The sequence below is a fragment of the Mycteria americana genome, chromosome 3 (genome assembly GCF_035582795.1).
Source record: "Mycteria americana isolate JAX WOST 10 ecotype Jacksonville Zoo and Gardens chromosome 3, USCA_MyAme_1.0, whole genome shotgun sequence".
NCBI classification, from domain to species: domain Eukaryota; kingdom Metazoa; phylum Chordata; class Aves; order Ciconiiformes; family Ciconiidae; genus Mycteria; species Mycteria americana.
The window spans coordinates 2,876,612-2,903,365 of record NC_134367.1 but is presented as its reverse complement, the minus strand read 5'-3'; the positions used below and the strand labels follow the sequence as shown (position 1 = coordinate 2,903,365).

The 26,754-nt window shown below is 41.7% G+C and overlaps 1 protein-coding gene across 5 annotated transcripts in view; it reads left to right on the top strand.

The window, feature by feature from the left end:
- Positions 1–7,226: 7,226 nt before the first annotated feature.
- The window catches only part of KIF13B (kinesin family member 13B), a 136,919-nt gene continuing 117,391 nt past the window's right edge, over positions 7,227–26,754 (top strand). For all 5 annotated transcript variants that reach the window (XR_012775098.1, XM_075497684.1, XM_075497685.1 and 2 more), the window contains exons 1-2: positions 7,227–7,364; positions 18,153–18,246. Coding sequence is in view for 4 of the 5 variants with exons in the window: in XM_075497684.1 (XP_075353799.1) it covers positions 7,310–7,364; positions 18,153–18,246 (149 nt within the window). In the remaining variant the exon portion in view is untranslated. The remainder of the gene's footprint in view (positions 7,365–18,152; positions 18,247–26,754) is intronic.

Here is a 26,754-nt window from a genome sequence, read left to right as displayed (position 1 = left end):
TGCCATGGGAGTCCCCAAACACAACCATCGTGAAACATCTGTGTCAGCCCTAGGACTTGTTAACTGGTTGATTCTTCCTGATGCTTTACATTTTTATGCCTTTATTTGGCTTTTCGTTATTTTAATTTTGCAAGGGAGAGAAAGAAACAGAAAAACTCAGAGAACCGAGGTTCTGTATTGAGTCTGAGCAAGGATTTCTGCATGACTTTAGGGCTGTGTATTTCTGAGATAAAGATTATGAAAACTCACATTTTGCTACCTCTTCACTGGTAACATCACTTAACGAAGGGAAAAGGGAGATGGAGGCGGAGAGCAGCCTGTCACAGAAGAACCTGGGGGCGACGTTTTCATTCCGGAGCCACTTTCTCCAGATGCAATTTTTTGATCCAATATTTGCTGAATATTAGGAGCAACACTGTAGTTGTTTGACTATGGAACAGCCTCTTAAGAGACAATATCTACTCCAGGCAAGCAATAGGCCATATGCTATATGAAGCAACTCTGTGCAAGAGGGATGTATCTACAAAGAGTTGGCCTTTGAGCTGAGACGTGGTGGAAGAGGTGGCTTGATCCTGCTGGCAGCTACAGTGCTTGTGGCTTCTCTGGTTGCGATGGCCTTGTGCTATGCAACAACCCCTCCTTCATGCTCTTTGCTCGTAATAACGTGGTTCCTTGCCTTTTTGAAAACTCTAAAAACTTACTGGCACAAAACCGATGCTCCTTCCCGTTCCAGTTATTCTCATCCAGGAGAGACGTTCCCAAAGTTTAAGAGAAAATATTTTTGCTTTTTCTTAGTTTTGCAGCCATCCTAGAGTGAGGGACCAGAGTTCATTGACCCGTCTCAACAATAATCCTCCCCTGCTCCACATTTTTCAGTTAGAAACAGCATCAGCAAGCTCCTAAAGCCACGTATCACCCACACCAGTGAAGCAGAGGTCTGGAAGCAGAGTCAGCAGCAAGGTCCAAGTATCAGAGCTGGGCTTCATTTTCCCAGTAAGCTGAACCGAAATGCTTAGACCTAGACCTCAGCCTGAGCTCCCTCCGTATAACACATGGAGATATGGATAGGTATCTTAGGGAACAGCTAATATCAAGGCTCACCTAGGCAGAAATACCACAGGGAGTTTTGATTTAGGAGCCAGACTGGTTCGTTTGTTCAGTGGGTGCGTTTCCAGCAGAGGCCCATGACACCAGCTTTTAGCAGTACGCTGCCAACGCTTGACATTTTATTAAAGCCACAGCTCACTGAGTGATGTGATTACCTGGGCATTGCCATTTTCATTTTTAGTAAGTCCAAATTAAAGTCCAAAAAAAAAAGTACATTTTTAGCTCTTCACCAAAGATTACTACTTTATTTTTTTTAACACTTTCCTTGAGGTAGTTAACCATTCCTAATACCTATCAATAATCACTTAGCTGAAGGTATTATTAGGGTTTCATCCACACTAGTAGTAAAAAATGTTATGTCATCCTTTTTACCAGGTATTCTTCAGTGTATGATAAGCAACACCTAGTAGGCACAAAGCAAAAAGGAGCCCCCCACCCCCCCAATATTTACCTCTGTCTGAGAACCTGTGCTAATGAGTTTGTTGCCATTTTAGCTGAAACGCAGTTAAAAAACGCCCCATCTTGTGTCCTAATGAGCACAAGCCCTGAGCCTCGACGAGCCCTGGGAAGGGCCACGTAATGGTTGCGGCAGGCTCAGTGGAAACCCTCTGCCCAAATTCAGGGTGCCAGCACCACACCTGTGCCTCTGTGCTCGGCTGCAGTGTTCTAGGAGCCGTGGGAGGGTGGCCAGGATCCCTTTGCTCTCCCAGTTTCACCCCAAAGGAGCTGGTCCAGGGGAATCGGTGCCACCAGGCGATGGGTGCTCGTGCTGCAAGGGGGTAGAAGCACTGCCCTCTCCCCAGCTCTTTCTTTAGGAGCAGCAGGGGAAAAATCAGTAAGTAAGGACAGGAAAGGGGAACATTACAATCAGACCTGATTTTATTTTGGTCCTTAGCCACCGGGTGTCACCCTTGTCTGTAGAGTCAGAAAGAAATTTTTATCGCCGTTCAAATCCTATTTCATCAATAAATTCTGCAGCTCCCAGCGGTGACAGCAGCATCCCCGTTTATCACACTTTCCCAGGTTTCAACATCAAATCACCAACTCATTAAATCTGGGGGTCTCTGGAGCTGATATTTTAGCCTGTGGTGCTATTTGCTAAACACAGGCAAAGCACATTAATTTCTTTTTTTTGTTATGATTATTAGTGTAAATGCAGCTGGAAAATTTAGATCTGGGTTTGGATCAGGAGCTCAGCCAGGGTCTGGCAGTGTCTGGATCACCAGGACACGCCTGGAAGCTGTACAGCTTCTGGAGAGAGGGAAGGTGAAGAAAAGAGAAGGTGTGGATGGGCAGAAAAGCAAAAAAATGTGGCTTTTGCAGGCGTCTCCCCTGCAGAAGTGGAGCAAGAACAACATGATTCAGCAGATGAAGCTATAACGTATTCCAGTCTTTGAAGTCAAGGCAGTTCAGCTCTCACAGATCATGTATCTCAGAAGTGCTAGGAGATAAACGCTGCAAACATTACACAACTCTCTAACTATGCATTCCTCAGAGAATCGGCGATTGCCGTTGTGCTGGGTTTTTTCACTTTTCTAAGACTACAAGCTTGTCTCGCAACCGCTAAACATACCCTCCTGCTAATTTTGTATCTTTCAAGTTCTCTAGAGATTCTCCATTTTCTCCAAAGACAGAAAAACCATTTTATTTTCAAACAAATGAAATCCAATGTCAAATCTTTATCTGAGGAAAGAACTGCCCAAATACAATGCAACACACCTGGCAAAACTGGTCGCTTTGAAACACGCTGTATCGGCAAACTGAACAGCTGATAAGAATAATAAAAATTTTTAGTCACTAAGATGAGAAAATTCTCATCGGGAGCCTCATCTTATCAGCACAGAAATTGCTAATATTACCTGGGTCTATTCATACCTCATGCTGGAGGTATGAATTTGTATTGAAATCCCACTGTACGGGAGAAGCACCCCAGCCGAAGCGCAGCTATAAGAAATTTCACTGCCCCAACCAGGTTTATGGAGTGATCAGAGCCTGGCTATCCATTTGGGATTCCCCCTGGGTAATATAGGAAAGAGTATTATGTCCTATAATGCCACGAAACTTATGACCAGGACTTTGAACTTTGGAATAACTTTTAAGAAGTGGGGGTTGTCTACAGAAAGTTTGTTTCAGGCTTTACTCTGTTATAAGCCAGTATTGCAAGAAGACTTCAAGAGTTCATTTATTTGCCCGGGGGATAGTGTTCACAGGGAGGGCAGGAGGCCACGCTCAAATACCTTTGAAAGTCCATCCAGGATCAGTAAAATTCACATTTATGAATGACCCTGGAAATGAGCAATCCTTTGATTTTACAAAGTTCCTATTAAAATAATAGAGCACAGAAAAAGTGCTTTGCTAAATTTAATGTGAGTCTCCTGAACCTGTACGTTTGTACAAAGTGTTGCATGGGCAATTTCAGCAATTCCTTTAAAAAACGAACCCAACAATCTTGATAACAAGCAGAATTTTGACACAACTGATTTGGAGAAATTGATTTGATCTTTTATCCAGATTTCTCGACCTGTTCTTGATACCTATTTCCCTTGGTGCTTTCTTCCTCGAGTATAGTTGAAAGAAATTTATAACAAACTTGTCTTCTGTTTTTGCCTATAAGTACCCACAAATTTCTACTACATTTATGTATTTATATCTCCAGACTGAAAAGCAAGATAAACCTGAAGACAAAATTAGCATTTCAGTATAAAACTCATTACCCCAGGTACTGGACAAAAGAAAAACCTATGAAAAATGTACAACAGCAACAGGTCTTATTTTCTAAATGTTTCACCACATACTTTTATGCTGAGGGCCTGATCACTGAAGGTGCTAAAGAGCTGCTGGATGCCCTGAATGCCTCCCAGTCTCTGACTGGGACTGTCCCAGTTGGTGCTCAGCTTCTTGCAAAAGTGGACCCCAGTGATACTTTGCATACAACTAACTAAACACCGATAAGATCCTCTCGTTTAGTTTTCCGATGCCTGAATGATTTATGAGGAGAAAGTAGGTCTACAACAAATTCATAATTGATGCGTCTCTTTTGATAGGCAGTCTAACAAATGAAAAAATTGATTTAAAATACGCTTGATTTGTTACTTGTTATGGTTTGGAAGATGACATCTGAAAGACTGTCATGTTTTCTGCCTTGCCCTGAGATATAATTATATCTAGATGATCTGAGATCTAAACCATTCATACCTTCATCTAGGTAAAAACGCAAGCCAACTTCCTCCATTGCAGCCCAGTGATACGCACATTGCAGTTACGTGGGACACCAGAAAGCCTTTTGACTCGGTTACTTCTAAACAGTCAATCGTATTTAGTCACTTATAAAAAAAATGAGATGAAAGGCCTGATTTTCTCTCCTCCGCACCACTGCTTTAATCCCTGTGAAGACCAGGTGGGTACAGCAATAACTGCGGCTCCTCAAGCTGATGAAAATAGTGTTGCATTCAGAAACTCGATAAATGAATGGGAGGGACAAGTAATGCCTCCCCCCCCAGGATGTTTTGTTAATTAAATTAGCATTTAAATAGCCAGAGCTAATCTGGGAAGTCAGCCCCTCATTACAGTAACTAGGAAGGGGGAAAAGAGCTGGAGACAATTCCCTACAAGATGGGGTTAAGTTGCCGTTTCACAAACTATTTGCCCAGCCTCTCCCTCCCAAGTGAAAGCTGCCACCCTCCCTTTTCCTCCCAGCATAATTAGCATGTTCCAGTGCTGTGAATGGAAACAATATCCTCCCTCCGAGCTGTGCCCCTCCAAGGAGATGCTTCCCACAGACTGTGAAACACCGAGCCAGGGAAAAGGCTCGTCGAGGAATTCACAGTGGGGTAATTACACTGGCGTAACTTGTGCCAGTGCAAGATCAGTTGCATTACTGTAATTCATTGCAAGAGGCAGTGGATTGTATAAAGGAAAAGTCCAGAGGCAGGACTGCAGAGAGCCATGAGAAGTTATTGCTCCCGCGTGCCTTCCCAGAGCCCCGATAAAACCCGACGTCGAAGATGAGGACGGTTCTTTGGGCTCTAAGGATGTCTCCGTCTTCAAAGAAGTTTGCAGCAAGTAGCAACGATTATATGTGAATCTGGTTTCCTTTGGCAATTAGAACTGAAGAAAGGCTAAAAGGGTGATTTTTCAAAGTTCAGAATAAATTCTTCATTCTGAGTAGAAAACCGGAGCAAAGCTCGCAAGAATTGGATGCTTGCATTTGTTATTGTCCATGTACACGGCACTTAAAACACGCTGGCACCTCCTTCTAACAAATAAAAAGGTGATATGCAATCCTTTCCCCAAAAGACTTACTGTTTAATTTTATATATATCAGAGAGACCAATGATAACTAATACCAGAGGAGAAGATGGAGGAGGAAGGACTGGAGTTGGGTGACACCTGCTATCCTCAGCAGGATGCACATCTGGCAGGTTTCATCCTATTTATTTAAATCAGATTCCAGGTGACTCAACCTGACGCAAAAAAAACCCCAAAAAACCCCGCACCCTCCACTTGCTGCTCATGGTGCCCAGCTGTAAAGCGGGGATTATATTTATCTCCATCGCAAAGTACTCGGTTTCAGAAAACGTTGGTGTGGTTTGTTGAGGCCCCAGCTGGAAAATACCACAAGAAGTTCAAAGCCGGGTTTCATCCTGTAACTGGATCCTCAAGTTCACAAGTGCAAGAACCAACTGTGCAGGCTGGGAGCGGGTCGTCCCCTCTCCCAACAAGAAACCCTCCGCAGCACGGGGCTGCGGGGCTGAACCGCAGGCGCGGCATGCCGAGGAGCCGACGCTTTCTGCTGCTACGGACAAAAACTCAATTTTTCTTTCAAGCTTTTGCCACCCTGCTTGGTCTGACCTGCGGTTATTTAATTTTTTTTTTTAAACTTCAAGACAACTTCCTAACTCAGGATGCTTTGGCGTTCCTCTTAGGGACATGGACATTAATCCCAGTGCCACTTAAATGCCAGCTTAGTATTCGTTTTCTCTCTGCCTTGACAAGATATTCTTCAGGTCAGGCGGGCATGAAATGATAGATACTGAGTGCAATTCTTCTGGGCAAAAAGTGCTACCTTCTGAAATCTTATCTCAAAACCACTTAGAAATGTGTTATTTATTTCTGTCATAAAACCTCTCTCGATGTTGAAGGGCCAAAGGATTACAATTCTGAATTTGTTTTTTCCCCTGTCCTTGCTGAAATCCGGCCTTTCAAAATAACACAGAAAGAATCCTTGTTTTGAACTAAAATAGCAGCTACAAGGGTTTTCAACCGTGACCATTTAAATGAGTTTGGTTTGTTTTTTTTTTTGCATCTTTGCATTGTAGTTTCATTCTCGGTCTTTGCAATCAGTCTCTGCGGTTGAGCAGTCAAGCCGTCTAATTGGGATAAATTGTCATATTGTTCAAACCGTCTCCGATTATTACTGTTGAGCTCTTTCAGTGAGCCACCTTCGCTAAGCAAATTGCAACGGGCCCGTTAATAACAGTGTGTTGACAGTGTATCAGAGGTTGCTCCGTGAAGCCAGACCCGGTCATCATCGAAAACCACGGTCTCTACGTTGGGTTACGGTTCATGAAATTCAACGCGACGCGATTTCTAACGGACAGAAACCCCAGAGAGCAGCAAAGCAATGCCGTCCTGCTTTGCTGCTCCCAGAGTCAATCTTGCGGTGAGGCGAGGTTTTTAGTCTCAGTGGAGATGCCGCTGTCTGCTCGGCGCAAAATATCGCCGTATTCCCCCCAAAAGGGCCCGACGCGTGGGGGGGACTGAGGTGCAATGGCGTTCACCCGCAGCCACCCAGGGGATGAGTGGCAGGACCTGGGGTGACCCTGAGGCCCCCCTGTCAGCGCCCTGTCGTACAACACAACCCACAAACGCCATTTGGGGCGCACCCCATCACGAAACTCCTCAATCCTAGGGGACTACATATCCCAGCATGCAATGCTTCCCAGCCAGGCGGGGGCCGCCGACAGCACTACATCTACCAGCGTGCAGCGCGCCACGCTGCCCCCCCGCTCCCGGCGAATCGCCGCGCTGCACGCTGGGAGTTGTAGTCCGGCCGGACGTTGGTCACGCACGGGGCCTCCCTCCCACCGCCCCCGGTCTCACTCCCCCGCCCCGCTCCGCGCTCCTCCCCGCGCCGCCGGGTGTCCCTCCGTAGACGGAAGCCGAGGAGGGACGAGGGAGCCGGGGAGGTTGGAGCGGCGCGATGGGGGACTCCAAAGTGAAGGTGGCGGTGCGTGTCCGCCCCATGAACCGGCGAGGTGAGACCCTCCTCCCTCAGCGACCCCCCCGCCTCTCCCCTCCCCGGCGCTGGCGGGGGCGTGTGAGGGGAGCGGGCCTGAGGGGCTGAGCGGGGCGGGAGGCCGGGGGGTGCCTGTCCCATGGGTGTCTATAGGGGCAGGTGTGCCGGCGTGTGGGTGTATAGGTGTGTGTCGCGGCGCGGGGGCGTGCTTATAGGTGCATGTGTCGGTAGGGGGGTGTGTATGTGTATATTTATTTACTTATTATGCACGCGTGTGTAGGTACAGGTAGGTTTGTGGGCGAAGCTGAGCTGCTCTCCCGAAGCAGCTGTCTTCAGTCCCCTCTCCTGACATCTTTTTCCTTAAACTCGCCCTGTTTTATGGCTTTTTTATTTTTCCTGCCCCCTCCCGCCGGGGTACACCCCTCTCCACACCTCTTGCACCTGCTTTACAGCCGGGCTGTGCCCTGTTCCCTGCTGGGAGAGCTCTTCCTTCTTCCTGCTCTCGGAGGTTTTGGGGAAAAATGCCTCTCTCTCTGTATTTTTCCTGTGCTAATTCAGCTCTCAGCTCTGTCACCTCTCTTCTTACCCCTCGGTGATTGAGTGGGACGGAGTGAACCAGATGACAGAGGCACTATAAGAACAAAAGAAACAAAAACAAACAAGAAAACATGGAAGAGGAAGAGTGAATTGACAAGATTTGGGGGGGGGGGGGGGGGGGTTGGTGTTTTTTTTTCCCTCAACGAAACTTGCCTAAGGGTTATGTTAATCAGGCTGTGGTCTGGGCATCTGTTTAAATGTTTATTACTTGTCTTAATTAGAAAAACTTGCTCTAGATTACGAGGAAGCAAGTATGAAAAGGCAACTTCAGCCAGGGAATGGGAAGGTGAAGAAGGCAAAAATCCAAGAAATGTGTAGGATGGCTTTTTTTCCCCACATTCTCACAGAAGTATGCCAATAATTTCTTTTGGGGAAAGGGAATCAGGTGAAGTCAGTTTAACAGCTGAAGCAAAAAGGGAGGGGAGGGAAGCCCTTTATCTTCCATGTGATCTGAAACAAAATAACTCTTTAATTCCTTTCAATAAATAATAATTAAAAAAAGGTTAAAGTATTGAATACAGTATTTCCATACCTTTTAAAATAAAAGTAGTGGAATGTCAAACTGAGTTCACAAGAGCTCTCAAGTCCCACATCCAAAACAGAGGAGATAAAAGTTGATGTCCTTACAGTCAGGTGGGTTAGGGCAATCGAGGATGTTTTGACCAAAATCTGCATTTTGTTACATTTCAGCTAGCAGTCCTCAAAACTGAGGAGGGACCCATCCCTGTGGAGAAGTGCTGGGAGGAGACGGAGTGATAGTGTGGAGGAGTTGGTGGGAGCTGGGGTGGAAAAGAGCTGGAAGGTGGTGCCTTGGTTCAGTGATAGACATGAGCTTTTCTCTTGCTCGTGTGCCTTTACCATCATAGGTCATTTCCTTGGCTGTGACTCAGACATATTCTGACTGCGTAGTACTCTTTACCCCCGGGATTATACAATAATTCAGGTTGGAAGGGGCCTCTGGAGGTCTCTAGTCCAACCTGCTGCTCAGAGCAGGTCAAATTAGATAAGGTTGCACAGGGCCTCGTTCAGTCAAGTTTTGAATCTCCAGGGATGAATAATGTACCTCTCTCTCCTGGCGTATCTTCTACATATGTTCAGCCCTGAGTTTGTGCACATGTAGTGGTCTTCAAGCTGTTTCCAGCTAGGGACTGAGCTCTGCAGAAAATATGTGTGGGGAAGAAGTGGTGGAAGTAAAGGGGAAAAAATGATGGAAGATTATAGATTTAGAGCAGTACATCTATATGAAGCTTCTGCCTTCCTGGAGAATATCCTAACACTGAGCTGCACCAATCTGGGAGAATGGGGGAGACTGTCTTGTTATCAGAGCTGTTTTACTCTGGATAAACTTAAAAATGTTATGGATTAGAGAGGATGGCTGTAGTCTGGTTGGTGGGGGGGGGTGATCCAGGAGCGAGGAAGATTTGAGTATCAGTCCTTGCTGTTCATCAGAGAGACGAGGGACCTGAACCCCATGCTCTTGGCATGTAGCTTCGCCGTTGGGGTGTACCTCTCCCTGTAAGAACCGCTTTGCAGCTATTAAAGCATCCTCTTATTTTGTGAGTGATGCTTAAATCCATGTAAGTCTAGCCTAAAAGATCAGTGTCTTTTTCTTCCTGAAACAAAATGTCCTGGAATCGATTTTTTGAGTGGATTATTTGTCACAGTCCAGATGTTTTGGTCAGTTCGAAACAACTGATAACTCCGTGTAGTATTTCTGATGCTCCTACAATTTATAGAAACAAACAGTATTTTTTTTACCTATTTAATGTTAAATTTAAGAATTTGTGTCACTGATTTTCTGAAGAGTCATCCAGTTGTAAGACTTCTGTGGCTTTGCTTTTTTAATAAGCTTTGAGGCAAGCGGCGGCTTTCTTGGAAGCTCTCTTAATGTGCACTTTGTTCTAAGTCATATTTGTATGAAGTTCTGGGGCTTTGGACCTGAAGCAAGTATTTGTTTTCTTCAGGATCACGAGTAATGTTCTTTCCTTCCCTCTGCACCAAAGGGCTTAAAATTGTAAACCTGTCAGATGGTTACAACTGTTGAAATTTAAGCTTTGAAATATTCTCAGTGTTTACTTGTGGTGGTGGTGGTTGTCTTTAGTGTTTGAATTATGAATTTCTTAAGGCAAGGGTTTATTAGGTTAATAAAAGTGGTATGTTTAACTATTACTAATTTATACAGCTCATAAAAATATAATAGGTTCCTTGCGTGCACGTTGAAGGGATTTCTATATCAAATGGTTGGTTATTCATAGTACTTGCATTGCGAGGTGATAGTATTGAGGGTCCCGCTTCATTCTCATGCGAAGCGGTAATCTATAAACTAAATTTATAGTACTAATTTTTAGCAGTGAGGGGAAGCATTCGGAATTGTACTTGGGGTTTTGGGGGGTTTTTTTGCATCTTGCTTCAAATTAGACCCCAATCCTACAAACTGTGTATGGAAGCTGTGCTTTTGTAAAACTACTGCTATGTCAACACCCTTGCAGCGTCACGTCTGAAGCTGTAGGCTCTGCTAGGTAGCAATTGTGACTTCGTTTTTTGCATGCTTTCTGCTTTGCAAACTGGGATTTTGATTAGCATGCTATTATGAATTAAATAATTCAGTACTGTTTTGTTAGATAAGACTCAGTCTTCTGTTTTCTTGGGTTTGTCATTCACGAAAGTATTTCCCAGTGCACTGCTTTTTTCAGAGGGGTTTTTGATAACCATCAGTAAGTTCTTTTGCTGTTGTATTTTAGAGTTGCAGTGGATTTCCTTTTATGAATATTGTCAGTGTTTGACTTCACTTAGCAGATATTCATTATATTTCAGGTAAATGCTGTGCAAAGCTCAAGCCATACCATGAAGCAAAGCAAAAGACAGCTGGAGGCTTTTTAATTAAGATTTGTCTTACTGAATATTTTGTTTTCAGGTGATGTTGGTGTACAGGCATCCCATAAGTACGTTTAAGTCCTTGTGTTTCCCTGTGCCTTTGAATCAATCCAGTGTAGTGTTAATTAAAATATAATATCTTTTATCAGTACTAAAAGAACATGACTTATGCTCAAGGGTATGGCTGATGACACCTTAAGCCAGTCAAAACTATGGCTGTTGTGTTGCTACATCTCGCTTGGGTTAATGCTTTTCTGTTTGAACAAGAAAGGCAGGAAACTTAACTGCAAAAAAAATTAGGTGTTCAGTGCTTTGAATGAATTTATTGAGGAGCAATAGAAGTGCCGGTGCTGGCACAAGGCTGGGCAGGGCAGAGCGGGTGGTGGCATTGCAGGGCTCAGATGGGGAGTGGTGTGGGTGTGCCAGGTTAGGCTTGAACTGTGTGGGGCCACAGCCTGTATTCTGGCAACGCTGCCAGACTAAACTGTAGGATTGTGGTGTAAGACCTATAGCTTCCAGTTTAAATATCTAGATTGCCTGTAAATATATATTAATTTGCCTGTAAATACATATTAATGTGTATATTCATCCAGACTAGTTTCTATGTTCGAACAGGGATCCTTTTGTGCTTTGATGATAAAGATCCTGTCTCCAGTGCTTGTAAGGAAGGAGTTTGCTTCTGTATCTGTGCAAGCTGCTGACCACGGTGTTAGGTTCTAATTTTATGTCCTCCTGCTCTTTGGAGGAGATTGCATTTCCAGTCACTTGAAATGTTTTTGGTTTTGGGGAGGAGGCGGGGGTTGTTCTTGTGGTTTTGCTTGGTTGGGTTTTCTCCCCACTAGAGATTACAACAGAAACAATTTATCTATAAATTGGAGTTTGTGCAAGCAGTCTTAGAAGATTAATTATGGTATTAGAGTAAATGAAATGGCACCTGTTGTATTCTGATGGCAATATGCAAAATGTGAGACTTTTCTTCACCATTATCCTTGTCATAAATGAGTGCCTAGAGTTTTTACTATTTCCTGGTGATTGTTGATAACCTATAAAATAGTGCTTGTGGTATGAGCAGGATTAACCTAGAGATACGGTGACAAATGGGTAAAGCATGTAGAGTTAGTGTTTCATCTTGCATTCCTCAGTGAGGCAATTGTATTTTAAGAACTCCTGAGGTGTTACAGGCTTACTCCCTGCTGCCAAAGAACCAGTGAGACTACCAGTCAGTCCAATGTGGATGCCACAAAGGCAAACAATTCTTGTGCTAATTACATCTTTAGAGCTAGCCTGAAGTGCAGTATGAGATTACCTTGCTGCTCTGGTTTCACGTTTGCTTCCTCTTCGGGAAGTCAACAAAAGATCAGATACACACACTGTAAATAGTTCTGCCTTGGCTTTTGGGTGGTTGGTGGCAGAGCAAACACTATTCCATTTTGTTCCTGTTAACTCTGAAGCCCGAAACGAAGCAGCAGCATGGAGTTTTGAACTTCCTCAGAGCTCTTTGCTCCTCAAGAAGCATTGAACTTCCTCAGAGCTCTTTGCTGCATCAGAAAGTCACCAGACTGATTTATTTACTTAGTCTCTGTGAGCTGAGCAGCGCGTGCAGCGGCAGAACTGACTGTGAGTAAGGTTAATGTCCAGATACACGGAGTGCCTTTACTAAAGCCATTTGGCAAGTTCTCTTCTTGCAGAAAATGAAATAGCAGAAGATAGAATGCATTTTTTACCATTTGGACAATGTAGTGTTAACATGTGAGGAGAACTTGCTTGCATTCAGCGTGCTCATGAGTTTGAGTTGACTTACACCTCATCATCAAGATTAGATAGTATTGTGTGCTCTTCCAGATGCACTCATACATATTTAATGATCTTTAATTGCTGCAGACTGAAAATTTCATGAATTATATTTGCACACTTCACATATATAGTAGAGAAGCTTGAAAGATGCCTGCATAGACTTTGTGTTGGTAGACTTTTGACAAGTCAAATTATTGTATTTTTGTCCAGAATTATCAGTTACTATGTCTTATAATTAATGCCCTAAAACTGCTATTACACTATTTTTTTTTTCCATTTAAGCTCTTAGCATTGTCATTTAGATGTAAGTTATTTTCACGCTCTCTCGTATAGTCAGTTAGTTTTTCCTTTATTTGTGTTGGCTTCTACATAGCAAAGAGAAAAGTCACTCTAAGGCAACAAACATTGGCAGGGAGACTTGAGGACCTGTTGTGTTTGAACTTGCTTTCAGATTTCTTTTTAAAACAAAACCAAAAAAACAAACAACAGCCTCTTTTTTTATGTGGCATTCGTTTAATCTGTGTGATAAATAAACTTTTAAATATTTTAAAGTTACTGTTTAAACATATCTCAGTGTTATTGCTATTTGCATTTTTAGACCAAGAAAGGTACAAGAAAGCAACTGTAATGTCTTACGCAATGCAATTGGAGGCTCAGGCCACAACATTCCAGTTCTAACCTTCAAGGGAATGTTAATCTCCTGAAAATCTACTGGCAATTTAAAATATAAAATTTCTATCGTCTATCTTTACAGGAGATTATTTTGAGCTTTTGTATTTGGGGCCAGTTTTGGCTTATGAGCTTAGTACATGCACTTTAAACCTTTCACATTTTATTTTTTATACTTCAGTTAGCTTTTCTGAAACTCCACAAGAGCAGCCGTGCTGGTTCCCAGTGACGCTATCGAGCTTAATGTCCTGTCTCCAAGGGGTCCTTGGGTGTCAGTGCAGGTACAGCTACCCTAAACCTGGTAGTGGGACCGGGAGGAATCTGTCACAAATTTTCTTTGACCTGTGTTATGACACCAGGTTGACATCTTTGTTTCAGTGGGGTTTAGGGTCAAATGATACTTGAAAGGGCTGAAAAACTGTCAACCATCAGAAACTAATTTCTTAAATTGAAATCTGATGGAAAAATTTATATGGAAATAAAGGCTCTTGATGAATTGGGAAATGCTTTCCCTTAATTAATCTTATACAATGTGAAAAAATAGGGTATGTGAAGAGGAAAATATGGCAGGTCAAGTAAGTTTTAACAGACTTATCAGCTACTGTGGCTGTTGTACTAAAAGCCGTTATGATACCATGGTCCCAACCACTAGTTTAATAAACCACAGACAAGCTTCTTCACTGTATCATCTTTCATTTTAAGTTTGTTTCAAACCGCCCTGTAAAAGCTATCTATTAGGGTCATTTTGTTTGGTTCTGAAATACAGTAACCTTAAAGGTGGAGGGACTTTTTAGGGTAGTGGCTGAAAAAGCTCCAGTATCACTGCACGGCAGTTCAGATGTTTTTTTACACCACCTGATGCAGCTGGGTTTGATTCTGTACCCCTGCTAGAGTAAGTGAGTTGGGTACTTCATTATCCAACTCCTGCTGTCAGTAGTTGCAGCTAATCCACGAAGACAGTTCCCTAACTGATCCCTAAATGAAGGTGGAGGTTTCCCAGAGTTGAAAACGCCCAACATTTTCCAAAGTACTCCGCTCTTCTTCCTCCAGGATTCATATACTCTCTTTGTGTCTGCCCCAAACCTGTTTAGTACATTTTAAAGTTGCACCTCTGCTAGCGTTTCCTAACACTGTTGTGGAAAATCTGCAATGTTGAGTTTATGATTACCAGACGCGTGACTGCTGTTACAGAGGGAATGTAAACTCCTACCTGTCGTTGGGATTATACCAGTGCCTGCTGAATCTACCATTGCATGTGGTGGTACACTGCTCCTGGTTTTTCTTGCTCTCACTCGCTTGCTGACTTTCCCACCCTGTTTGAAACCCACCAAATTTGTTAGATGCTTTGGGCTTTTTCACTAGCCTGTGCGTGGTGTGAATTCTTTTTACAACACCCATAAGGCTTATCAAAGGCATAGTCATGTGGGTTTTACACGAGTGTGGTTTCAGCTAAGATCTGCATTGCTTGAATCCCAGTTTTTATTGTCTTAGAAAACTTTTGTGAGGAGTTGAAAAATCAAGGGAAATGGGAAGGAGAATGGCTTCCTTCAAGCCCCACCTTCCAGTTTCACAAGGAAAATAAAAAGTCATCGAGAGCCTCTCTGAGTAGCTTGGATGCACATGACTGAACAATTACTCCTGCACTCGGCCTGGCTTTGCTTAACGCTTCTACAGCGATGAAATATAAATGTGGAAAAGTGACTAAGATCTGTGTTACCCTTTTATTATGAACGTCACAGCTGTCTTACTCCAAAGCTATGAAAGAGGCTTTCATTCCCTGCAATAAATGTTTCTTGAGATGTTGAGAGTTTGAGTTTTAATTTTCAAAAAGCAATTTGCTGATTAGTTTCTTGATTTGATGAAGCAAATGAGTAGTTGATTGTGTTTGCTTGATAATGACTGCAGGTAGAAGCAGGTTAGCAATAATAATAGGTGAGATTTTAAATCTTCTTGATCTACAAGATTTGTGACAAATCTCCAAAGGTTGACAGTGAGCTACTTCTATCATCTTTTAAGTTCTAAATTTTGTGCTGCCTGAAAAAAAAATTCTGTATAATTGAAAGAAATAATAATACTAAGCCTCGACAAATGACTCCTTGCTACAAGGTGAACTAATTGGTGTTTTTAGGTCTGCATGCTTGTCATCTTATCTTGATGCATCCTAATTTTGCTGTGGTTCAGGGGCAGCAAGTACACTGCTTACTTAGGAGACACTGAAACTGGTAAAAGTAAGGGTGGGGTCCATGTGTGATCATATCCAAAAGAGCAGGAAGATAATTTGTCTACAAGGCTAACCTGCTTTAGTAATATTAAAAACTTAATGAGGTGGAAATTATGATGATACAGTTCTCAGTAGTGGCTAATATAAGATTCATCTCTCAACCTACCGGAAGCATTAAAGAAATCAGTCACAGAACATGCTTTGTAATAGAGCCAGAATTTGTAGAAAATGTATGATGTGCTATTAAAACAGAATTTAAACTATTTCTTCAGCTAAAAGGAGACTTGCCATGTGAGTCTTTTGCCAAGGTAACTGGGATAAGTAGCCTTAAGGCTGTCTGGATACATAACCCAGCTTAGAGGCTGAATATAACTGTTTCTTAGGGGTTTATTTCATGGGACACCATGCGCTGATGTAGCAGTTCATCTCTGCTGGGAGAAGGTCTCACTCTTCTGCCTCCTCTTTTCCCCTCTGTACAGGTCTATCCACTCGTCTGCATGGCCTATGATGTTCTTCAGACCTTTCCCCGGGCTGATGTAACTTTGTGTGTGTCTGAATACATCCTTTTTTCATGTTGGGTAGTTTTCTGCCATTGAAGTAACTTAAAGTGACTTAGAGAGGGGTCTGGTGAGCACATTAGTGGTGGAAGGTGAGCAACAGGTACAGGTAGCCAGAAGGAAGGACTGAGACTTCCCTGTTTAGCAATAACTGTTAGGTTGGCTCACCACGTCTTCCGAAACCGTACTGTCCCCTGTCTGCAAAGGGATTTTAACGTTACCTTTGTGATGATGATCATCAGACAAGGTGTGTCGTACATGACAAATTGGCTTTGAATCTTCCTTCTTTTCCTGTGAGGACGTGTGGCTTTAAGGAGCTCTTGTGTCCTGTCTGTGTGCTTTCTTAAAGGTATTTCACAAACAGAGATTTAATGAATACTAGCAAGACCTTGAGTTCAGTGGGCAATCACAGATGCAAAACCTGCCGTCAGCATTCTCTCTTCAGAGAGATGGATTAAAAAACATGATAGAGACCATACCGCTTATATACAGCATGCGCATACCTTATGCTTTGCATAAGGGAGGTAGCACGTAAAAACCTTCTTCAGTAGTTTGAGGAAAAGCAGGTCGCTGCAATGCAGAATGTTAATCACTAACCAGCCAGACCACGATAAAGTGGCTTGTCAGATATGGGATGTATGAAGAATACAATTTTGTCTAAGCAAGCATGTATTGCATGTTAATGATAGGTAAATTGGCTTTCAGGGTGTGGAGAGAAATGAAAATAAACACTAGCTTCTGAAACTTGTCTGTCTCTTCCTTCTACAAAAGCACAGTTTAATAACAGAGGAGTAGTTTTGTTCGGAAGGATTTCAGTTTCATGTGACTGCCTGCTATGACCAGTAATCGTGAGCTTTGGCTTTTTCTGTTGCGTTTCAAATAGCAAAAGGCTGTAACATTTCTTTCAAAAAATGTCAATGAAAAAACTTCCTCTTATTATGTTATTTAACAGTAGCAAGAAGTCTGCAAGGTGCTGTGCAATAATTAAGATCCATGGTCTTTGCCTGAGAGATTTGCGGCCTGAGTTTATAAGGTGCCATAAGGTGAAAGAGCAAGTACAGGTGAGAAAGGAGGAAAGAGCAGAGATGAAGGAGGATGAGGATTATGATTAACATGATTAGACAGGAGCGTATTTTGGTGATTCAGCTGAGGTGTTGAACCCCAAATGGAGGTTATTCAGTGTAGCCCCTTGTCATCACAGCGTGGGAGAGCGTTGCAGAGTGCCTGCTGGGTGTGATTAGTGTGTCATGTTTAGAGGTATCGGCACTTGGATGCACTTCCCAGGTTCAGCATCGGAGTGTAAGAACATAGGACTGGACTTGTTTATGTCTAGGCCTCTATGTCTGTAGGCAGTGACTTTGATTGCAAGTGGCTGTGTGCTTTTTTTATATCTAACTCCATTTGTCATTGGGTGGATACCTTGGACGGTTGTCAGTGTTATCTGAAGCTTTTATTTTGTTTTCCCCGCCTCTACGGCTGAGAATTCTCATACATCCCAAATATTCTTCTTACTCATAGTATACATCTCATTGCTTAGCCTCATTTGGAAGAGTTGGGCTTTCCAGCTGACTGGGAGCCTGTGGGGAAGGATAAGCCCTTTTCTACACACTCGCACCTAAATTATTTTCGATGGGACTTGAATTTCTCCGAGCAGGTGCCCCAGGACTGACAGCTGGCATGGCATGCTGCAGTGTCACAACAGTGGCCGGGGAAAATGTGCTGCAGATGGTAGGGGCAGCTTTCCCTCCGAGCGTGTGAGGCATTGAGAGAGCAATAAGAGCTGTCAAAGTGCTACCATGCCTAATGGTTCTTTCCCCAGAAGAAATTTCATACTGCCTTGTATATGCTGATTGTCCTTCAGTAAAACCTAAGTGCTCTTTCTTGGTTTGAAAAGAGTGCATGCTTTAAAGCTGGACAGGATCCATCCCATCAGAATATCTCTAGAAGTGGAATTTGGCAATAGTCCTGTTTCTATTCTCTAGCTGATGGGTGGCTGTCAGACTGCATGAATAAATTTGGTGTCTGGAGGAAGTAATGGTGTATATAATCCTAGTGCTTTAGGAGCAGCACTTGACACTTTCTCATTTCTTTATAGAGCTCGATCTGCATACAAAATGTGTGGTGGATGTGGATGCAAACAAGGTTATTCTTCATCCTGTAAACACCAACCTTTCAAAAGGAGATGCCAGGTAAGATTTTTGAATTAGGAAGGTCAGGTTTCATAAATTAAATATGAGGTTAACAACTGGGAAATGTAGGCCCTGATAGAGGGCTTTCAGTTTAAAAAATGATATATATTCTTTCTGCAATGTAATTGCCATCATCTATAAAATAAGGCTGATTTTACCACGCTGGGAAGGTGCTTTGAAAACCTAGTGCTTACTGCATTTGCTTCCTGCTCTAAACAATGTGTTAGCAATTAATGGGTCTGTCAACTGTTTCCTTTCTTCTCATGTTCTATTATGGAACAGGAGAAATTTAAATCTGCAAAATAATTTGAGTGGGGCACAGTTTGTAATTTTGGAATGAAATTAATTTTCACAATTATTTTCTCACAATGGGCTTGTATTCTTTGTGTAAGAGGAGGAATGGGAACATGGTGGAGAGGTGTAGCTCTAGGAGTGTCTTGACAGTGGGGCATTACTTGTGTCAAAAATACTTGGAAAGGTGGCTAAGCGTAGGGACCAATTTATGTCGGAATTAGCATTAATTTGTTAAACTACTGTGAAACTGAAAAGTCCTGTAATAATTGATGGGGTTAAGGTTGTGACTACTTAATTTATTGCTTGTTTGCAAGGGGAGGAAATGCAAAAATGTAGGCATGAAACAAAATAACAGGGGTGCAGGAAAAGGCAAAACCCGTTGCTGGACATCTACAGTTGATCCTGATCTGTTTTCTGGGGAAAAAAAAACCAAACCAAAGTGGTCTTAAGGGTGACAGAAATGATAAAAATTCAGTTAAACACATAGAAGAGCTGTGTTTAAATGCAACATATTGTAGCTTTTTCATGTAAAGCTGAACTGTATGTCAGTGGTCGGTAGAAGTATTCTTTACCTGATCTCTGATAATTTAAACTTCTCAAACCCAAGTGGTAGTAAGTGGCAAAGCAAAGAGTTCATCAGGTGCAATATGTACTTTCTATTATCAGCTGAAAGACTTATCACAGACAGTGGGACTGGAGCTTTAATAAGTTGCTTAAAATCAAACAGGCTGTGTGTGGTGGGGTGTTTTTGTTTGTATCAATATCTGCCTCCTCCAGAAACACGTGTATTGTTTAGCTGCCAAATACCTATGTTGATTTGAGCCTTTAAAACTGCTAAAAATGGCAGGAAATTAAGATTCTCGGAAGCCTAGTCAGCCAGAGCTGTATTAAGAATGTTATTCATAGCTTCTCTAAAACATGGCAACCAATCAAATGCTGCATAGTTTATATTCCCTAATATATGTTTAAAAACTGTTTATACTGCAGCCATGAGAGAATACATCATGCAAATCATGCCCCCTGGCAAGGGAGGAATCGGTTGGCAATTGCGTTGACATCCCAGACAAGATGGTGAGCCTAGTGTGAGAAACCAGCGTGCCAGACCAAAGAATACTTCATTTGCATTTTCACAAATACCCATTGCTAATCTAAGCAGGAAGCATAGTAAATTTATATGGGGTGATTTAATAGAAGAGGGAAAAGTGGAGGCCCATTAACTACGCTAAAGGTTTGCCTGTAAACAGTGAGATGACGTATCTCAAAAACATAGTTGGAGTAGTGAGGATTTGGAACAGGGTCCTATCTAGCATGTAATACACTTGAGAGAGGCTGCTGCTAAATTGTCTTGGCTTCTGCAGCTCCATCAGAGGAATCTTAAATATCAGCTCAAGGAAAAAGTTAGTTTTAGTTACGGTTCTTCTAAGTTTGGGGCTTAATCTATGCTCAGGTTCTGCTTCCGTTTCCAAATCCACCATCAACAACTTTGCCTTGTGCTATAAAATCATTCATTTTGATTGCAGACTTGTCTAGTGTCTAAAGTGAGCTGAAGGAATTCTGGCAAACCTAGAGTGCTTTTAATTAAACAGAGAAAAGAAAAGTAAATAATACTGTAAATACACTCTTTAGATGCTTGCAAAGCAGGATAAGTTTGAAAATCTTAAGAGCTTTGCTGCATTTCTCATTAAGATGCCAGGGTCAATTTGGGAACTGGGAAAAGAATTTTAGAAACAGAAATCTGTGCTGTCACATCCCCACTTGTCATGACTCAGCTATGCTCTGGCAGGGAGTGACATTTGGAAAAACAACCGCTGACTTTTGGAAATATGCATGTTTTCCCACTTCCATCCTCTCTGGTAGAAATGAAGTCTGGGAGATGGGTAGGTGTAAATAAATAGTTTAATTAGCCTATGTCACAGTTACGCGTGTTTGTCCTGTTTCCCCAAGGTGGTCCTTGCAGGCCAGAGATCTCCATGATGTGTCTGTCCATCTGCAAAAAATCTCTGCCAGTCAGATCAGTTAAGATGGCAAATACCTGACATACTGTTTTCAGTTGTCTCTGAGTTAGAGGAGAAGCAGGCTTTGGAGTTCTGAAGTGATACACCTACCTCTCCTTCCCATTTCCCATGAGACCTGGGAATGAATGTGTACAGGAAAAGTCAGAAATGTCCACTCTCTTTATGTATTTCATATTTTGATGGATACTCAACTTGAGGTATGTGGGACCTGACTTTCGGAGATAGCAAATTGTGTTGATGTAATTGCCACTCATACATTTCCGGTCATCAGAAAAAGTGTGTCTAGCTGTTTCAAATTTTGCATTAAAAATTAAGGAATGTTTTGAAAATCCAGGTGATAACTGATTGACTTCACTTTCTCCTGTGTCTACAAAACTGAATATATTATTTACACATTTCTCTAGAAACTTGAGGATTAATAAATGCGTGCAAAACACTTGCTCTCAAAGAAGGCAGTCTGTTTTCATAGGACTTCAAAAATCTAGCGTCCTCCTGTTAGTTAGTCCTTAACCAAGAAACGACCTTTCCTGAGATAGAGAAATGCAGCAGTTATTTTATTGAGCAATCCTTACTAGTGCGGTGCAGGTTTCAGTAATCCGATTGCGTACAAAAGATCAATTTTAAAATCTATCAGATGACCTCGAGGCTGGGTAGGCTTTGTTACTAACCCTGGGCTATTGTGCGGGCAGGGGCGGGGGTGTTTGGTTGAGTGGTGGTTTCTCGTATTAAAATGAAAATTATACTGTGTGGAAATGGTTAACCTTTTCTTTAGTTGCTTTCACAAAATTATTTGCTCCAGAGCCTTGAGTTTTGTCACAAATTTCCCAAAATGACCTCTGTAAATCAAAATCTCCCCTCAAGGATGTGTGAACCTCCAGGGATTTGCTGTAAATGAATAGTACCATTAGCATGACTTGTCGGCTTTTTTGTTTGCCTTATGTAGTTGTCTGTTCTCTCTGTTGCAAAGGTCAAGGCTAAAGTTTCTTTATCAACGCGGGATTTACTGTGTGCTGCAAAGATTACTCAGAGCATTATTACTTGGTGGCTAGGGCTTGAAAGAGGGTGTGAACTGATTTTGATCCTAAGTAAGGTAAGTCCTAGGCAACAGTTGGAATGTTTATAGGAATTAACTTTTTGGAAAACCTCCAAATAGACTGTAATTACTCTAGGTTCCTTTATAGCCTTTTTTTTTTTTAACTATCAGTTTGCTTGTGCTGTCATTTTACATTTCCCAAACAAGACCTGTTACAAAGACTTAAAAAATTATTATTTCTGACAGGTCAGACAAAGGAGTTTTACTATATACTGCAGACATAACTGTAATTGATGTGCAACTGATACAACCTCAGAAATCAGTTGTGTATTAGTCTGGCACAGGCCTATGAATGAGCCATGATACTTGTAAAACAAAGCATTTATTAAATCTGCCCAACAAACCACCTTTGAGCCTTTTTATTAAGAGAGTATGCTTTAAAATTAAAGGAGCGCTGACTTCTGTGTATTTTTGTCGCAATTTGTGGTTTATAGATGCTTTCCCTCTTGTTTTGCAGAACAGAGATTCCAAAGACTGGCACAGGGTAAAAACTATTCCAAGGAATGAGTGCAGCTAACTGAAGCTGACAAGTGTGTTAAACCAGGCTGGGTTTTTCCTTTTCAGCTATTGTAATAGCTTTATAATTAGTGCTTTGTAATAGATATTTCAATAAGTATCTTTCTTTTTAAAAAGTGGTTTCCTTTTAAGGTATCTATTCCTGGATTTAAACCAGTTAGCTTTTGTATATCCACACAGACATTTTTGCCCATGAAGTCGTGATACTTACACTCAACTTGATTGTTTTCTAGGGAGTTCTGGAAACTGAGAAGGGGCGTACTATTATCTTAGACTTGAGGATTTTTGTAGCCTTGCAACATCTGAGCTTGATGATTTCTGCTTTGATGAGGAACTGGATGAAGCCCAAGTATATTTTACTTATAAAGGAATACTTTTATTCTTCCATTCCAATTCCCATTTTCTTTCTCAGATAAATGACAGCCCTGAAAAAGTTTGTGGGGAGAAATAATTTTGGACTACTTTCCTTATAATTAAAACAGGGTCACCTTTCAGAGCTGTAAGTAAATGATGCTTACCTTGTTGTGGCTACTAATAATAATACTCCCAAAGATAAATTTCTTCCGTAATGAATTTAAAGATTGTTGAGAGAATAAAACCAATACTCACAGAATTTAGTGAAAAAGAACAATAAAAAAAAATATCCTACTTATGCAGTAAGTAGGACATAAATTGCTGATTTCAGATGAATGGTGGACTTCAGGCAGCGGTTGGGTTGAAATAAACGGCCCAGTGTGTTAAAACTTCCCACGGTTCATCTTTGGACCAAAGTTTTTTTTTCTTCTTATAAAGCTGAAGAACTTTTTAATCCTTTTGAAGAAAAAATGACAATTAGGACCAAGACAGACAGAATACTGTCAAAGATTTAGCTATTGAAAAAATGGTACCAGAAAACAATTATCAGAATCTCAAGGACTAAGCAACATTACTTCACTCATTTTGAAGGGCTAAGTGTGAAGTAGATGAATGGTAACAAACACATGCAACTTCTAAATTTAAAAAAACTAGAAGGATTGGAAGGGCTTACTAATTGTAAAACACTACTGCGGTGGTCCTGGGAATTAAAACGTATCTATTGAGTCAAGCTTTGTATTCTACTTTAACACGAAAATTTACAAAATGCCTAGATACTATGTTAAATAATACGTAAAGCACCCAGAGCTTTTGCCAAACTCAGAAAGAGTATTTAGAACTAAATGTGATCTTACCAGCTTCTGTTTTCACCTATTCTTTGCTTGGTTACTAGAAACTAGAATACAGCATTTGTGCAAGCCCACACAAGCTCCCTCCACCTGCTCTCGGTTAGCCAGAAATCTTGTGATGGTGTTGCCCTGTGTGGAGGCAGCACCGGTGAGCGTGCCGAGACGCAGGATAAGCTCCTGCTTGGCACAGCCTTAGCAGTTATGCGATATTTGGTCTGCCCAGAGCACAGGTGAAGCCAGCTTTCATCTGGCTGCAATGCCTGTGTGACTCGAACTTTCCTTAAAGCTGGCTAAAAGCTGCAAATAAGTCACGACTTATCAGCTCTTGCTGTGTGGAGTGTTACAGATCCTGTGCTCCCTTGATAAAAATGGAAAATGCTGGTCTTAGTGTGGCTGACTACATGGCAAATGCCTGAAGAGTGAGGTGGTAAAACTTGCACATAAATCTCTTTCTTTTGCAAAAATTATAAATAGGGAGTGTGTTGGTTGGGGAAAATGTACGGTAACCAGTGAAAAACTTGCATTAACCAATTATAAATAAATAATCTCTTTGTGATGAGAAGAAGCATATAGATTACTTGTACAATTCACTAAAATATGTGCTATATGTGGAATGGTAGGCAAAAACCCCAGTTAAAGGAAGGTTCAGCAAAAGTTGAAAATATCGTGATCCTGTTTATCTAGGTTATAGTATCTTACAATTTTTGCACAATTAATCGATTCTCCTTATATCTTCCCGAACAACGTGTAGACAGTCAAGATGCCTACAGAGGAAATGCTGACGTGATTATCTAGGCGTTCTTGTATGTGTGTATAAATATGAACTGGAAAAGCTGACTGGTAGGAGTAACCAGGAACACTTTGACTTTTAAAAATAATATATGATAGCAGGAGCACGTAGGGGTGCACACTTCACTTTTTCTACTTTAGGAAAGTATGTGCATAATCAGAAAATGAGGAAAATGTATGAAGGCAATGCTATATATGGAATTAATCTGCAGAACTCCTTGCCTCAAGAAAACAGTGAGAGGCAATTGGTGGTATATAGTCATGGAAAAATGCACACATTTTCTTGAAAATACACCAGGATCCTGCCTGATGTTAGGTAAGAACCACTTGGAGAACTGCCTCGTCTTAGGCAGTGTTTTATGTATGTGTTCCTGATTGTTCACGCATTTGACTTAGAAGTATCAGCTGTTGGACGCAGACAGAAATTGAATTTTGAGTTTGGTGGACCATTTGCATGATGTGGTACGGTTGCTATTTGACAGCAAAGAAATTCAAAGAAAGAAATACTATTGTCATTGAAGATGGGTGAAAACTAATTGCATGCGCCTTTGCTTCTCTGTATCTTTCCTGGGATTGTATTCATTCCTGCTGTGTTAAACTGCTTGGGATAAGAACAATTCAGATTAGGAGGTGAGTGTGTGGAAACAACACTAACTGTGTTACCTCTGTACACTAAGGGGGAATGGCTTGCTACGCGGGTAAGGGTTCATACTGGCGTATAAAACTCTAACTGAGAATGAAATTTCTAGGTTAGATGTTAGTTCAGCTTTGTCTTACAGGGAACAGATTTATGCAACGTTTCATAATGCAGAAATGTTCCAGGAAGTCGTGGGGGGAGGGAAAGAGTGGGTTTGTATTCCCGAGACTGATAGCTGACATCCAGAAGAAAGGGAAGCTTGCCTCTCTCAACATCCATACTGGTGTTTTGTGGGCACCAAACAGCTCACAGGAAATTCATGTTTGCAAAAGCAGTGCTGTGAGCTTTTCCTGTATTGCCGACTTTGCCTAGACAGCTCTGTTGCATCTCTGTATACAACTCTCACTTCAAGCATGACCTTGTTCTGTAAAACTATGATTGTTTCTGATGAGCTCCCTCAAGTATGTATTGCTGCTTTTTATTGATCAGGTTACTGAACAGCCTAAATAAGTTAGAAGGGGGGGGGGGGGGGAGCGGGAATAAGCCTCACCTAAAATGGACAGTCTCATTTAAATGGTTGAATGAAATTATGGTAAAACCATTGCTTTTTCAGTCTATTATCAGAGTTTATTTTGTAGGAAGTCATATTAAACCTATATTATGGAGCATACTGTGTACATTAAAGCTAGACTGCATCCAGCTGCCAGTCATCTATGTTTTACTGAAAAATGTCTTCTGATATAAAAATTATATGTCTAAATACTTCTGATGAGTTGCTGCAGTACCTAGAAATCATTTGCTTTCTTAAAAGTTTGAAGGTGATCTGTTTGTTTGTCCTGGAAAGATCTTAAATCAGAGAGGAGTCGGGACAAAGGATGGAGACGATGTCTTGAGGACAGCAGGGCTAGCACACAAGGCTGTTACTGTGCACCTCCTGCGTCTTTAGTCGCATGAGTGAGGGATTATATTGCACAAGGAGGTGAACACTTGCCATATAAAATAGTGATCTTGTGCAAAATTGAGAAGTAGGAGTTCTGCCAGGAGGGAAGGGGTTGCTGCGCTTCAAGACATGCTTTTGAGGAAGTGTATTTGCTACAACTCAGATGCTTTGACTTGAGTAAAAGTGAAAATGCAAGGCAGAAACCCTCCACAAATTCTTGTCACAGACAAAAAAGTTAACAAGACTTTGAACTGTGGTTGTGTGTGTCAGTGTGCTTAAAAAAGACCTGTATCCTGTTTTGTTTTGCTTAAGAAAATAAAACAGCGAGACTGTGTTAACAATTTTTTTTTTATAGACGATTCCCCTCCCACCAGTTGAGTCACACCTATTTACTTTTTATGGCTAACATAGCCATAGCAAATTAGAATTATCTGTTATTTATAAACTCGGTGTCCATATTGTAAGCGAACACTCCTTTTAACATGAGCCATGTCCTCTTGAAATGAGAACTGGGCGGCCACGCCACCACTAGGAATCATCCTTGGCCACCTTATGTTCCTTAGCTGAACATGAAAGAAGCCTTTTTTGCTCTTGCCAAGTCAGTAATAACCTACTGTACTTGAGGGAACGAGTAAAGATAATAGATAAAGAATTAATTTGGTTCACATGTTGTGTGTTCTCAAGTATAACCTTCAACTTGTGTTTGGTGGATTCCTAACCTCTGGTACTTTTTCTTCTTAAAACCGAATACATTTGTAAAGTACCTGCAACCTTAATTCTTCACTAAATTGAAGGCTTTTAATAGGCTATGTAATCTAGCAGCAAGTTCTGGAGTACCCTTAACATTGTTGACCTGCTGGCAGACAGTGTTTGGAGGTTGGTGGTGATAGTTGCTAAGCAGCCTGTCCTTCATGCAAACTTCTCCGGAGTTGGCAAAGGCTTCCGATTGTGAGTTGCCTAAGGAGTGGATTTCTGCCGCAAATAGAAAATAATTTGTAGTCCCTTCCCATTGCAAAGCGGTA